The sequence below is a fragment of the Choloepus didactylus genome, chromosome 10 (assembly GCF_015220235.1).
Source record: "Choloepus didactylus isolate mChoDid1 chromosome 10, mChoDid1.pri, whole genome shotgun sequence".
Lineage (NCBI taxonomy): Eukaryota > Metazoa > Chordata > Mammalia > Pilosa > Megalonychidae > Choloepus > Choloepus didactylus.
This window is the reverse complement of record NC_051316.1, coordinates 114304794-114320480: the sequence shown is the minus strand read 5'-3', so window position 1 is coordinate 114320480 and position 15687 is coordinate 114304794. Positions and strand designations below refer to the sequence as shown.

General features: G+C 40.8%; 3 protein-coding genes across 3 annotated transcripts in view; 1 reads left to right on the top strand and 2 right to left on the bottom strand.

Moving 5' to 3' along the window:
* ELP1 (elongator acetyltransferase complex subunit 1) overlaps positions 1-3752 on the bottom strand; it is a 100083-nt gene extending 96331 nt beyond the window's left edge. The window contains exon 1 of the mRNA XM_037797105.1: positions 3401-3752. The gene's annotated coding sequence lies outside the window, so the exon portion shown is untranslated. The remainder of the gene's footprint in view (positions 1-3400) is intronic.
* A 114-nt stretch (positions 3753-3866) lies between these two features.
* ABITRAM (actin binding transcription modulator) lies at positions 3867-8619 on the top strand. Its single transcript, XM_037797108.1, has 6 exons — positions 3867-4062; positions 5001-5052; positions 5645-5774; positions 7849-7925; positions 8002-8071; positions 8164-8619. Exons 1-6 carry the CDS (start codon positions 3984-3986, stop codon positions 8299-8301), a joined length of 546 nt encoding a protein of 181 aa, XP_037653036.1. The 5' UTR covers positions 3867-3983; the 3' UTR covers positions 8302-8619.
* Positions 8620-10342: 1723 nt separating this feature from the next.
* CTNNAL1 (catenin alpha like 1) overlaps positions 10343-15687 on the bottom strand; it is a 72036-nt gene continuing 66691 nt past the window's right edge. The window contains exons 15-19 of the mRNA XM_037850884.1: positions 15355-15403; positions 12469-12525; positions 12205-12318; positions 11448-11528; positions 10343-11309 (exon numbers count right to left, since the gene is read on the bottom strand). Of these exons, the coding sequence (XP_037706812.1) occupies positions 11250-11309; positions 11448-11528; positions 12205-12318; positions 12469-12525; positions 15355-15403 (361 nt within the window). The 3' untranslated portion in view covers positions 10343-11249. The remainder of the gene's footprint in view (positions 11310-11447; positions 11529-12204; positions 12319-12468; positions 12526-15354; positions 15404-15687) is intronic.

Sequence of the window (15687 nt, the reverse complement as noted above, 5' to 3'; positions counted from 1 at the left end):
GAAAGGAACAAGCAAATAGAGATAAATGACCCCACTCAGGTAAGGAAAGGTTGGGGGGGGGGGACGGGATTTGGGGAGTGGTACTTAGAATAACCAAAGGAAAAACTGCTTATCTAAACACACACTTTCCTAGTGTGGCAGCAACCTGTCCCACAGTTTATAACAATGGTCTACAAATTGAGGCATCTAAAATCTCTTGAGGGGAGGAAAGATTCTCAACTTCAGAGTTTCTTTCTTCAAAAAAGATTTTAACAATAGGTCATTCCTCACGGAAGTTGAAAAGAATAAAATTAATGGGAAAAAAAATCTTATTTTTGCCCAATAACCTGATACAGATTTATAAAATCACCACAATGAAAAACAAAATGATTACTATACTGATTAGACAGCTATACAAAAATCTATACAATATATATCTGCAGTTGAAGAGAATCTGGAATAAGCTGACCTTAATATCCACCAGGTCAATTTATTTATAAACTGGCTGCATAATTCATTAAAAAAAATTGAAATCAAAGACGCAAATAAACAAATGTATTTACTGTTCTCAGGGGGCAAAAAAAAGATACTGTGAGATTGCAGTAGTCTAATTCAAATTAATGGCCAATATTTGAGGAGCTTAAAGAGCGGATATAATGACTTAAAAAAAAAAAAAAACTCCACTTTCTTGGCCAGGCTTTTACTAGGACAACAGGAAAAGATCAGTAAAGAATATTAAAGGTGAAATATTCTTTGGGCTGGCAAAATCAGACTTGATTTTAGGCATATCATTATCTAAGTAGGGAAGAAAAATGCAAATGTTAACTGTGCTGGACTTTTACATTAAACTCTTTAGGGTTTATGATTAGAAGACCCTAACTCGTCTTAAGGTGGCACTTACAAAGACTGTGTTGGCCTTATTGTCACCTTATACCAAGGTGAATTCTCTCATCTTGGCATCTATTTCATTTACATGATACTGAGAGAATAAATAGGAACCAACCTTTATACTACCCGGAAGATCATGTTAAGTAAAACATGAATGATACAACATAAAATAAGAGCTTAGAGAAGGCAAGCTGGTATACAGCAGGAGTGAGGAAGAGAATCAAGACGGACAACAGTTTTGGTTGACATTTATATTCAAGACTTTCTGGAAAATGTTTGAACTTGTATTACACTGTGCGTATTACACTGTGCAAATTTTTAATTTAGATCTAACTCTAATATCTTAGTATAGAGAGAGCTTGGGTTTTTCAAAGTATATAAAAATGACATATCTTTCATCTAAAAAACAATGATAAAGATGACAATTCAGAGTTGAGACAAGACTGCCTGGCATGTCTAGTTACACAGGAGTAAGCAAGGGATGAGAGCAGCAGGCAACCAGGCAAGGTGTGCCATCTCCTGGCCATCTCGTAAGTGATTTATCTAATAGCAATCATGCTGTTATTGTTACCAGGATCAGATCATCATCATGTTTCCATGTCCCTCCCTGTAAACCTGGGATTCTATTCACTGACAACCTGGGGTCCGTGGGACCTGGGCGGGAGAGGCAGGAGGGGAGAACCCATTTTTCCCTGCTGTCTTGCTGTTCCTGTCAATGTTGCCCCAGCAATGGCCTCATCCTTGCAGAGAGGCCCTTGGTCTGTGTCTCTAGCACTCCCAGGACCAGCCTCATCAACCCCAGACCCAGAGGTACTAGATTCAATCAGGCAGCACCCCCTTCACGGGTCCAGGAAACCCAGCTCCCTGGGGCTCCTTTTTCTGAATTCCTGAGTTATCAACCCCAGAAGCCAGAGTCCTAGCTTCATCGCGCCTCACCTCCAACGTCTAGGTCCTGATAACCCTGACTCCCTCCCTTTGTTTTGTCCTCCAGCCTGGCTAGGTGCAGTAGCTGCTTCCTTCAGTTAAGATATCTGTGTTACCTCACTGCTCCCTTTTCGCTTTTTGGCCCCTCCAACAGCTATTTAACCAAACGTTTATATTAAATCCTCTCTGTTTAAATACTCTGTGAATTCTACTTTCCTGACTAGACAAATACAGCAAACAACCTGAGCTCTGAGATTACTGAGTTCTTAGTGGACCTTCACCTTCCTCCGACTTAGGTCCCAGACTAACTTCTCTGAATTTTCTCATCATCATCCTTTTCCATTTCCTTATGTTCTCACAGGAACAAATGACCCCACTTCTTCCCAAGCCTAAGATAGGCGAATCCTCTGAACTACCCCAGGGCCTTGTCCTTAAATTAATAACTTTTCTTCTATATCTGCAATCTCCAACCTCCCTCTGGCCCCTATGAGTCAACTTGTCTCCACCTTGGAATGTACTAAAGAATCCCCCACACCATTGGCTAATCCTGGATTCTCTACTTTTCTGACAACTTCATTTTCTTCTGTTGTCCTTTCATCTACCCACCTTTTAGCCATTCGTCATGTCCATGACTGTAAATACTAGACATATCACTAATATGCCGATTACATTTAAATGCCTAGTCCTAAACCCCCAAACTGAAAACTAAACCCACATTTTCAACCTCCTCATGTCATCACAAGGATGACTCACAAGCAAATCAAATTTAACCTGGAAAGTGAAGAATTTGCTATCCTTCCACCGAAGAACAGTTGTCCCAATTTGGGGCCATGGCATTTCTACTCTGTCCCCCAAGTTGAAAATTGTCTTTGCCTCCTTACTGCTCACCCTTTTAGTCCCATCTGACTGGCTAAAGTCTAGTTTCCAAACATGCAACGTCCCTGACCTACCTTATCAGCTCCATTCTTCATACTCCCTTTGCATCAGCCAGTGAACTACTCACAGGTTACTTTCGTGGCTCTCAATACACAGCGCGAATTCTCCACACAGCACCAGTCCTACGACCTGGTTTGTGGCCTCCTTCAAACACTGAGCACTTGCCGAGTGCTAGGATCTGAAGATGAGCAACAACGCAGATAGTGCAGCCTCGAAGGAGACCACAGCGTTAACAGGCGAAGGGACCACATAATACCACAGCCCACGGAGAAGCACAGAGGACACCACTTCCACGAAAAGATCCCAACCACGAGAAGGGAACCGCAGCTCAGCACCCGAACCTCTCTCTCTAATAACCATGGCCTCCTACCGTGGACTAATTCATTCACTTTCAGAGGTCACATCCACCCTCTGCAAGGAATCCGGAGGCTAGTGTGCAGCTGGAGGTGCAGCGCGTCTCGCTGGGCCTCCCGAGCCCCGCAGAGCCCCGGGATGGCCGCGGGTGGGGCCCTGGGCAAGACCGTAGAAAGAACTAGAGGCTCGAGGGAAGAGGTGGCCCACGCCACATCTGCCGCACTTCACCCCGTAGCACGCAGAGGTCTGGCGCTCGGGGGTCCCCTTCATCAGGACAGCCCCTGGTGGACCAACCCCGGTGGGTTGCTCGAAAGCTCACCTGAGCGGCACCTGAGAACCCTCAGGGAGCCCAGCGTCCGCCCTCGCGTCCCAGGCCACGCGTGGCCGGCCTCCCGGAGCCCGTCCGGCACTGCGCATGCGCCTCGCTCTGTCCGCGACTGCCGCCCTCCCAGGGCGCACTCCGGGCCTTCGGGCCGCCAGGCCACAACAGCCGGGTGCTGGACCTTGGGGGTCGCGGCTGAAACGGGTCGAAGGGGCGGCCGGTGCGACAGTGACGCGCGGGCGAAGGAGAACGGGCACGCGCACCGCGTACAATGACGACAGCGAGGCGGGGCCAGAACAGGACAGCCCCCAAGCCTGCTGTCAGTGCCCGCCTTCCCCGGGTCCCTGGAAGGGAGAGACCGAAGAGCAGCGCCGACCGCTACACCCCGCTTCCAACCTATTGAATTTGGGCCTTGGTTTTACGTCAAACTCCAAAGCACAGCGGCGGTGGGCGGAGTCAGCGAGCCAGGAGGGCAGTGCGCCTGCGCGCAGTGCGCGAGGGAAGGAAGCCCGGGACCCGGGACTACAGGGAGGAAGGGCTCGTCTTCTGGTGGGCGGGGGTAGCCGCGCTGGGAGTCGCCATGGCTACCGAGCCCGCAGCCGCAGAGCCAGCGGTGCCGTCGCTCGTGGATCGTTACTTCACTCGCTGGTACAAAGCGGGTAAGTGAGGAGTGACGTCGGCCCCTGCTCGGCCGCGTGGCTTGATGCAGTGGGGACTCCTGTGCCAGATCATAAGCCACACGTGCTCTCCCTGGCGCTTCCTCCCCACGTAAGGTGAAACTGGACCTCCTGGTTGGCATTTGCGAAGATATGGAGGCGTGAAATATAACAGGGTGCATTCTGGTACTGGCGAGTTCAAAGGTGGGTGACTTGCGAGAAGATGAGTATGCCAAGATGAGGCCCGAGAAATAGGCAGATCGATTGCAACGGTCCTTGAGTGCCTGACATAATTTGGGGGGCTGAATCCTATAGGTAGCGGTGTAGAGTTTAATTGGACAGCCAGAAAATAAGGTAGAGGCAGTAAGGATGGGGAGAAGAGGCTGGATTAGGATAGAATCCAGAATCTGCAGTTAACACTTAAGGAGAATCCCCTCTATTATCTAAATCCGTTTGTCACTTAGAAGTAGGTATCCTGTTGAACCGTTTTGTATACCCAGTAAATATCAGTGGCGGAGGCACCTCTTCTATCCACTTTGTGTCCTTCATTCGGGGATGACGGGTGTGCCCATTGTAAAGTGAGGATAAAACAACCTGGATGAATTGTTACCCATCTTAACTTTGAAATGAATGATTCCGTCTGGGCCTGGTCCTTTTAAGTATTTTATAGGAAGCCTTTAGGTGTATCCTTTTGAGAATTGAAAGGAATACCAGTGATCAGTATGTGTCCAATCCTTATAATTACTGTATCTCTGTGAGCCAAAGAAAGTACCATACAGTGAAACTGTTCTGGCTGCCTGCATCTGCACAGTCCAGAAAATTTGCCACTTCCATTCAAAACTACTGTTACTTGAGTGTGTATACATATGTGTGTGTATAAAACAGCCTCAAAGGATAATAAATATTGATCCAACAACCAACAGATTTATTTATTCTTCTAGACGTCAAAGGAAAACCCTGTGAGGACCACTGCATATTGCAGCATTCTAACCGGTAAGTGAACTAGGAATTTAAAATTACCAAAAACTTACATTTTTTCCCCTGGTATCGTAGCCTGGTATGGTCTCGGATTGAACAAATGTTCACTAAATGATTGTCTTCCACTCTGTTGAAATGATGTTTATTATAGGAGTTCGGTTGGTAAAAACTAGTCTTCCAGTGCCTAGTCACACTAAATAAACCTGATTATCCACAAGTCCACGTGCAGGATCACCTCTCAGTCAGCTACTGCCTGAAGCACCCAGCCTGTATCTTTGCACTGAACTGCAGAGTCCACGGAGAGGGCTAGGATAGAGGCATATGTAGTCTCCTGTACATACAGACATACTTAGTTTGGTCTGTTCTACCCCGATGCTACTTAAAGGCCCCTCTGGTCCTTTTCCCTTTCCTAGGGAAAGTCCCATTTTATTACTGCATTCCCCATTCTACAGTTATATTCCAAAAGTAGCCACAGGGAATGGGGGGAGGGGGTAATGATAGTTTGAGTAAACAACGTCAGCTCAGATATTCTTGTGCCAGTAGGGATACTGTGTTAGAGGAAGAAAAATTCCAAGCAATAACATAGGATCAATTTTGCTCCTTGCAGAATATGTGTCATCACATTGGCAGGATCTCATCCAGTTCTTCAAAGTGGAAAAACTATTAAGAGCATTTCCTATCAGATCAGTACCAACTGTAGCAGACTTCAGAACAAGGTCTCTGGGAAATTTAAGCGGGTATGTTCCTATAATCCTGTGATTGTCTACTTAAATTCTGTTTTTCACGATAATGATAGATACAGTCAGTCTTGGGATCCAATAGTGTGTAATTAGCATCTTTCCCTGGCAGTCTTGAGATGCTGATTTTAGGGAAAGCTTAACAAACAGAAATTCATAGACAAAAAAATGAGGTACTTCAGGAGGTACAGTATCATAGCAGGTTCTCTACCACCCCTATCATTCCCACAAGGTAGCCATTTGAAAGAACAACTTTAATACTATTATAGGAGATACTTTGTCCCATCTAGTTTATAAGCCTGGTGATGATTATTAAACCAGTAATCTCAAGTTCTATAAAGTATAGGCAACCAACTTTTTATTTGCCATGTATTTTCACAAGGAAATTAAAAATATGTGTATACATCCTGAGATAGTAAAAAAGAAAACCTATCCAAGAAAATATATAGTATTTGCTTCTTTCCATTTTTCCATTCCCAAGTCATTGCCAATCTAATGCACATCTACTTACAACCTCCCACCTCCCCACAATGCTCAGTGTACAAAATGTCATCTCAAGCCTCTACAACTCTAAGCAAAATGCATACATTTTATTAAAAGAGGGTATCATATCAAAGACATTTTGCAATATACCAAAGTGTCCTGACAAACTCACTGGTTAAAAAGTTTCTGTGCATGATTCAGGTCCTTCATTTACTGGGTTCACACAAGAGTTTCTGCTTATAAGCTTGTAACCCTCACTTACAGCAGGAATAAATCACTGTTCTAAGATATCCTTGTTCATATTCCTTTTGATAGGTCTGAAGATCCCTGATGCTTGCCTTATAAGTACTGATTTTTTCTTCCCTCAGGAAACAAATGGGCTTAGACAAGCACACGACACTAATAAATTCTACGTATTACAATAAATAGTTAGTGCCTGTGAAGTTTCTGTGAGAAATCTGTCCAAAACAGTAACATTATTGTTACTTCTAAAGAACAGAGAGGAACCTGTATGTTGAACACACTACAGATAAGTTTTGATTGGATCCCAGGACTGCCAATCATGTATTCACCCAAGAGAGGTGATAAAAAGGAGTCAAAACACTTCTGCTTTGATACAGACCCAATTTCGGACAAGTTCTCTGGGATGAATTACCCACCTGTCCCCCCAGAAGTGGGTAGTCGCACAACTCTAGTATTTTGAAATGAAGTACCCACACAGAGGAGTGATGTCAGTTTGGTAACAGGAATGCCGACTAATATTGTGTATAGTAGTAAATAAAGAAGTCATAGAGAATTGCATCTTGACATCAAATGCTTGCATTTACCCTAGGAAAATTTTTTGGAAACAGGAGGACAACAAATGACGCATGCCAGCATCGGTTTCCCATGAACCTCCTTGTACACGAGTGTCAGAACTTCCCCTAATCCCATCTCTATCGTGGAGTACATGAAACAATAACTATACCATAACATGCAAGCAGAAATATGCCAAAATGTAGTGTTTACTTCTGGTTTATAGGATAATGAGAAATTTATTTTTATTTTGCCACTTAAAATTTTCCTGTTTTCTCCAAATTTCCCTTAAAGTGCTTGTATTTTTTTTTTTTTTTTTAATCAGAAGAAGTCCCTTTTTTAAAAAAATGTCTTAGTAGTTGATCCTGATTAAAAAGCTCATTTATCTAGTCCTAATAAGTCAGGAGCAATCTTAATGAAACTAATTTTGTACAGTATTTCTGTCATACTCTGTCATGCTAAATTGTATGATGGATTTTCCTGTACTTTTCAAATCCTTATACCTGCCTATACATAGCTTTCTCATTTACAGTAGATAAAACATGTCCGTAACCTATATTATAATATGCATCTTAGTTTTACTTTTTTCCCTGGAGCCTAGGATGATGCATCGCACATAGCAAGCAACTTATTATGTAAATGTTTGAATAATTAAATAATTTTTAGGTACTTATATCATTTTTATTTTCAACACCCATTTCCAGGAGTATATAATCCATTATAACCCTGAAAGCTGCCTTTCAAAGGAAAGTGAACATGTACATCAATTAATTCCCTCTTCCTTTTAATTACACAGGGGGCCCAGTTTCTCACAGAACTTGCACCTCTGTGTAAGATTTATTGCTCAGATGGAGAAGAATATATCATATCTAGGTGAGTTACTTTCTACCCACAATTTAAGAGAGAGAGGGATGGTAATATTTTTCTGAAAAGCAATTTTTTTTAATAGCTGTGTTAGGGGACGGTTGATGGAAGTAAATGAAAACATTCTCCATGAGCCATCTATTCTTCAAGAGAAGGTAAAAAAGAGAAGGAAAAAAGTATGATCCATACCTTTTATCTGATTTTTTAAAATCATTTCATAGTACTGAATATTCTGTTTCCTTTCCAGCCATCCACTGAAGGCTACATTGCAGTTGTGTTACCCAAATTTGAAGAAAGTAAAAGCATCACAGAAGGGTTACTGACACAAAAGCAATATGAAGAAGTCGTGGTGAAACGCATTAATGCCACAGCAGCTGTGTCGTGAGGACTGAGGTGGAGTAAAAAGTGACATGGGAGTCTGATCCTTACCTGGCCTGAACAGTCAGTACATTCGAGAAGAACAGTTTATGCGGAGCATACTTCTCACCCAGTCACCCACGGGGGAGTGAGCCTTCACTTACCTAGTTTGTCCTTTTTGTCTTGTGTAACAAGCCTGGGTTCCCCCTTTGTCTTTTGCCTCCCAGATCTGCCCTGCCCATGTCCTCTTCTTTTGCTTCTCTCTTTCTAACGTCTGACAAGCAAGGAATGTTTTTCTGTTTTTTTTTTTTTAAGGTACTTTGAGGAAAGTTTGTAAAACACAGACAAGTTTAAGTAATAAAGTAATAATTTACCCATCATCCCATAACTCAGAAGTAAAGACATATTTTGACCTATTTGTGTTTGAATGTTACTGCATGATTATTGTTTTTGCCTCACTTTTCCCATCAGTTTGAAGTTCAAAACAAAATAAAACCTAGTGGCCTTCCTTACCCAACCTGCTACCCGAAAGTCAGTGCCACCCCAGCAAGGTCAGTGCTTTTGCTACCCAGCTCTTCTCTGGTTTGACTGTAGGAGAAGCAGGAGCGGAGAGGCTCTCCTCATCCGCTGCTGTGCCCTTCTCTCAGAAACCACGTGGAACTGCAGGGCTGGGTCTCCTTCAAGGAGGGACACAGGAGGAGGCTCCCACAGATACAAAGGACTTTCCTAACAAAGGGAAACACTAATGCAACGGTAAGCTGATAATTAGAATGTGAATGTCTTAGACATTCAGTAACCAGCAAAGAAGTTATTGAGAGTATGTAATTCAAAAGCACAGATAACTGAACTGAACAAAAGTTTTCACATCATTTAAACCAAAACACTTATGAATCGATGGTTTGAGACTAGATCCTTATTTTCAATGAATTTCAAATAAAACAACTTTAAAAATCATTTTTCCTTAAGGGCTATAACACATGTATACATTTAAATCTCTCTCTTTTTTTAAAAAAATAAAACATTTATTTTAATATAGAAGAAATCACTTGATGTGTAAATTCAGCTTTTTATGCTTTTTAAAGTTTTAAGTTATCCCTCCCCACCTCCACTTGCACTTTACATAAGAGAATACTCACTTTTCAGACAATGAGGAAAAGTATTTTGTAAATAAAATAAAAAATTATTTGTGATTTACAAGAAAAACTTCTTGGAACTTGAGTGCCAGTATGACTAGCCCCTAAAAACACACACCAGACATGATCCAGGGAGTAACTAAAAACATCTACACTGACAGCACCGGGGACTGAAAACAAGCACAGACCAGCAGCTCCCCATTGCTAGCAACACAGTGATTCTTGGACACCATTCAAAAAAAAAAAAAGGTAACAAAGATGTTAAAAGAAGTATATATCTATTTTATTTTACATACAACATTACCTCACATTCTTCCATTGTTTCTATTATAATTTAAAATAATATTTTGATTTCAGGAAATAAAATCAATCTTTGATGATTTTGACTGTTCAAAGAGGTATGCTCTAAAGATCATTAACCAAGCTTGAGTACATCCCCATTTTCTCCCAGAGGCCTACAGTAGGTCAAACTCCTATTAGTTTCAAGTTTTATGCTTGCAGTTGCAATATCTCTGAACCCTGGGACTTCACTAAGCATTTAAACGGCTTCCCACCATGCCTAAGGCACATTCACTAGCTAGAAGAAGCAGCTGGAGGCACTTTTTCACAGGGTTCAGATTGAAAAGAAATATACTAATAAAAGTATGTTTTCAAGTTTTCAATAAATATTGGCTAGCTAATTGGTAGTACAGTGGTTCTTGTGGATCTTTTGTGAACATTGATTGTGATGGCTGACCCAGATACAGATCATCAGAGAAGTTACATAATTTCTAGCATTTGGCAACTGATAATGTGCCACTAGGTTTCAAAAAGAATTTTAGAGCCCTGGGATACAAGCACTATCAAACTGGAGTCCCAAACAAAGTTAACTCTATAATATCATAGATCAGTCAAACCTCCATCCCACAACAATAAGAAAACCTTTAAACCCTTACATTACAAAGACAAAATAAAGATGTTTATTGGTTTTATAATGAACATTCCAAAACAATGTACAGAAAAGCATGGTTACTCAGAATTTATTCTAAACAACTTATTTCCATAGTTTTCAATCTTTTAGATCTTTCATTCTGTCAGTCACCATTGAAGGAACTCTGAGGAAAGGCTCAAAAATAATTTTTAAGCTAGTGAGATAGTTTCAGATTCCAACTAATATTCAGGACAGAAAGACCACCTATTCTAGAACTAGAACTAAAAGCCATCTCCTAGCTAGTTCTTCCAGGATTGTATGGAGTGAGCCCCAAGACCCTGCTTTTGGGAATGGGAGAGGAACATGAGCAGCACGAAACGTAACTCGTATGTGAAATAGCTGCTAGAGCACACGGTGAAATACTGCCGTGCATCTGTGATCTGTGACAAGGATAGCACGGGAGCCCAAGTTGCAGTGGGCTAACGGATTGAGGAAGAGTCTAAAGGTTTAACGAAAATTCAGCATTCCCTCAGACTATTGCATATCTCCCTCTAAAAATTAAGGTATAAATGATAAGTTTAAATAAAGATAGAAAACAGTGAAGATCAAATATGCCAAAGGTGAGCACATATTCAAAATAATTTCTTTGGATTATATTGTCACTGAGACATGATATTTGGTTTGACTTTTAAAGAACATTATTAATGACAACATCCCTTTTTAAAATCCCACTGCAATTGAAATCTATCAACTTTCATGGCATTTATTAGTTGTCAGGAAGCGTCACAATCAGTTTCATGATCAGGAAGTAAAGCAAGATTTCAGTGTTGTTTTCTTTATAAAATTATTGAATCTCTGAAATACAAAGAATTTGTTTTCTAAAAATGCCAGGTTTGCCACATGATGTTCCAGAGATCTGACCCCAAAATCTTCTCAAGCTTTACCATCCATAGTGTCTTTATTTGTAACTAAAACCCATCTGTTGTTTTCCATCTGAAGTTGGAAAGAGAACAATTAGTTTCTGCTGTACTCTGAAGAAAACATTTTGTAAAGTAAAATACTAATCATTATTTTCTTTTGCTTTTTTCCTTTAAACTAAAAATGAGCATTAAAGATAGAAAATGATCTCACCTTCAGTAGTTTATAGCAAAGTGAGAGAACCTGGACCAAGATAGCCATCACGGATCTTGCCTTTGCAATGCACTTGTCAATCTATAGTGACAGAAGGGGTACAAATCAAGTTCTAACGTGGTCACCTCAAAAAAACTTTATTACATATTTAGTTCTAAAATGACAGAATTCCTCCATTATGGAAATCGAAGGGATCTTGAAAGGCATACAGAACCAGGGACATGAGCCAACTTAAGGCCCCAGAACAGAGGAGCAGGGATTGCTGCCCAGGCCTCCTGCCTGTTTCCTGGAACCCCAGGAAGCACAGGTGGAAAACCAGCTGTTATACTTGAGGCTGGTAGGGGCTTATCTGAACACTGGCAGTGATGCCCTACTTTGCAATGTTCTGCACTGTTTTGCCCTTATTCCCTAAGACAAATTGTGGGAGCCCAGATTCTGAGGAGTCTTGCCCTAAGTTAGACATGTGATGACTTCAGGGTTTAATGGAGCCTCCTGGAGCTATGGAATTAACCATGTCCAAAAAGCTAATGTATTTAGTGACTCTGCTGCTCCCTGGGGTCAGTTTTAACAACAGCCTAATAAATGATTCTTGCAGTTAAGGCATGAGAAATGGAAATAAATTATAAATTGCTCTTTTGTGGATATTAACACTTTATTTGGAAAAAAAAAAAAAAAAAGGAGGCTGGAAACTATGCTGAAAAAAGCACAAGTATAAAAGTTTCTCAAGTATCTATCTGAATAACCCACCGTCTCTCACCTTTAGAGACACTTTACTCTGCAAGGGTGTCTTAGTTATTGTCTGGAGCTGCTGGCACAGAGGAATTAGCTTGTTTATTTCCAGGAGAAGAGTAAGCTTGTCATCATCTTTTAGCTGAAAGGTAATTTAGGAAGTTATAACAACTTCAACAAAACTCCATCTTTTATACTTTAAATACCTTTATACCTTAATTTACCCACCCACCCCACCGCACAGTGGGTAGAGACAACATCGCCAGCACCAGCCAGATAGGCATGCCATTACCTGTTTTGAAAAAGCTTGTACACTTGAAGCAAGCTTTAAACCCTCTGCAGCAAAAACCTGGTGGACAGGAAAAACACCATTTCAAATGGGTGTCTTATGGATGGTTGGTAAGAAATACACTCTTCAATCATTTTTATATAGAATTAAAGAAATAAAACCTCAGCATTAAAGGCCTGTCATGGAACTTCTAAAGTTTTGTTGTACCCAGGAAAATACCAGAATGTAAGTGCATTCAGATTTCCCAGACCTAATGCAGAATCAGTGCCTGGAGAATCTCCTCTAACCTGGAGAATTGCCACCACTCATTCTTGAGGGTCACACAGACCTATGATACTTAGTCATACAAGTTGTGTCTGGGATTTTGGAAGGATCCAGAGCTTACATCATAATATACCCAATTATAAAAGGTAACGAATCTTGGAGCAGGAAGTCAAAAAGATTAGAATGTTCCTCCTTCCAGCTAAGCAAGATAAAATGTCACTTATCCATGTTCCTTATGCAGCCATTTGAGAAGACCAATTCACTACTCACCGTGCACTGACCATTTTACAATTTAGTGAGAACAGTATGATGGGGAAGAATACTTTAAAATAAGGTTAACCATGTATGATAGGAAAATTTAGGAAGATTATTTTTAAGTGGCATGCTGAATATTTGGGAGTGAGAGAGAAAGCAGGAGGGGAGGAATGAAGACTTAGCTTTAGGTGGAAGCAGTAAAAATTAAGAGAACAAAAAAAATGAGAGCAGGGCAAATCTGAGTGATTTGCGAAAAAAATTAGTAATTATCTAATTAGTAATAAAGAACACGAAGACAAAGAGGGAAATGACTCCAGGGTTAACTTTAACCTTCTATCTAGCATCCTTGATGATTTTCTACCATTGGATAATCTGATTTCAAGTTCAAATAGACTTTTGCACATTTCGCTACTCTTTGAAAGGGAAACTGCTGAGCTTTTGCCTAGATTCTAACCAAAGCGATTGGCGGCTTCCCTATATGTTCCTCGTCATTCCACGTTGCCACTTCCTATTTTACACATTTTCTCTTCCCTTCTAGCCTGCAAGCCCCTTGGGGGCAACATCCATGTCTAGCTCATGCAGAATCATGATTTTAAAACCACCTTAATGCTGGTGACTCCCAATCTCTCCATTTTTATCTATCCTCTGAACACCAGCAGTCTCGAATATCCTACTTGACCTTTCTATTTAACATGAGCAAAAAACAAATGCTGGATTTCCATCCCCTAAATGTGGAGTCACCCTTCAGTGTCCCCTATCTCAGTAAATGGTGCTACCATCTACCTAGTTGGTCAGGCCAGAAACCTTTTAAATCCTAAGTCAGATTATGTCACTGCTCCTCAAAACCCTCAATGGATTTTTCCATCACACCTAGAAAAAAAGTCAAAGTCCCTCCCATGGCAAACAGAGGCGTCATATTTTACCACTTCCCCCTGCTCACTCCATTCCATCTACACTGCCTCTGTACTGTTCTTCAATATACCATGCCTGCCCCTAGATCAGAGCCTTTGCACTTGCTCTGTCAGCCTGAAATATTCTACCTCCAGGTATCCATCCAGCTCACTCTCTCTCTCACTTCATTGAAGTCTCTACTCAAATGTTACCTCCTCAGAGAGGTCTTTTCTGGCCACCCTTCCATCACCTCTATCTTCTTATCCTGCATTATTTTACCTCCAAGTTCTTAGATGGGCATTATACCCTCAACTTGTGATCTATTTGGTCCCAGTAGAAGGTAAGCTTCATGGGGGCAAGGGCTTTGTTTTGTTTACTTTTTCTCCACGGAACTCCTATCCCCAGGATCTGGCACATAGTACAAGCTCAATAAATATTTTCTGCATGATGTTTGCCACTTTATGTTCATCTCAGTTCCTAGCAATTCAACAAGCATTGGTTTAATAAATAAAACTCATTCAGGACAAACGTGAGCAGTTTATCTTTTGAGGTGAACCACCTCCTATGACTTAAGAATGATGTGGGCTAAACTGAACAAAAATGAATCCAGAATGTTTCAAGAGGACTAGTTCATTTCTAGTCTACAGAAGAATCCAGAAAGGAGTCTTTTCTTCTGCCTCTGTTGAGACTCATCACTTTAAGCTGAAATCCCTTTCCTGAAGAGGTATACCAAAGGGAAGGGGCCAACAGGAATGCCAAATGAAGCTTTATAAGAGGAAGTACAGTGTGACAGAAACTTCACATTTCAAATGCAGAAATGCTCTTGCTTCTCCAGAGGCAAACAGACTATATGAGGGTCAGGAAAATTAAGAAAGGAATCTTGCAACCCACTTGCCCATCCAAAGCCTCCCTTCCAAAGCCTCTAATGGAGGGAGGAGAATTAGAGATGGGCCTTCATGGAGTTCCAGTAGATACCCAAAGGCATGTGGGGGAATGCTATGTCTGTCTCCCTTATGCCCTAAGTGATCAGAAAAATGGAAAGAAAGAAGGAAACTAACAGACTGAATAACCCCTAAAAGTCTGTTAGCCTATTTCAGATGTTTTCTCGTGTGTTATAGCAATTAGTCATTATCATTTGTCCAGTTCAATAATGAAGAGGCCTCTGGAACTCTGGAAGGAGTAAGAGTCATTCATCTACTCATAGGATATTTTCACCTTTCTCTTAGGAAAACCTAAAACTTACTGCATCTGTTGACTATCAGCAAACCCATTTTATTTTATCCCTGTAACATTTAGGTTTCTTTCCAGTGACATAACCAAAAAAGTTCAGCCCTCAACCTTTCCACTTTTACCTTCTATACAGTACATGTGTGTGCACATGCAAGCCCACAACATGATACAGTATATAATTAAAAAACCAGTTATTGCCCACTTTAGCCAAGAATTAAAGTTGCACCATAAAATGGAAACAAAACATACCTCTAGTTGATGAACTAAATCCTGGGAAGTTTTCAGTGGCTCCTCTCCTCTGAAATAAAGTGAATTATTATGAAGGGAAGAACAAGATTTTGCCTGGAAATTGGTTTATAATATTAAAATTTTCGTGAATTTTGGGAAATTAACAGATCCCAAATTTTGAATAATCATATTGATAGAATAATAGACTAATCATATTGAATAGACTAATAATGCCAAATAGAGACTTTATTCTAAAAGCAAATTTAATATTTAACTATTATTTCTTAGGGTACTGTTTTAGTTCAAGTAAACATGATGTATATGTTAATTTTATAATGTAAAGAAACTTTAAAC

What these genes read in the sequence shown, in the direction of transcription:
- ABITRAM (XM_037797108.1), top strand. Translation starts at nt 3,984, where the DNA reads ATGGCTACCGAGCCCGCAGCCGCAGAGCCAGCGGTGCCGTCGCTCGTG. An exon ending in GAAGAATATATCATATCTAG is followed by an intron (nt 7,926 to 8,001) that starts GTGAGTTACTTT and finishes TTTTTTTAATAG; the next exon opens with CTGTGTTAGGGGACGGTTGA. An exon ending in CATCTATTCTTCAAGAGAAG is followed by an intron (nt 8,072 to 8,163) that starts GTAAAAAAGAGA and finishes TTTCCTTTCCAG; the next exon opens with CCATCCACTGAAGGCTACAT.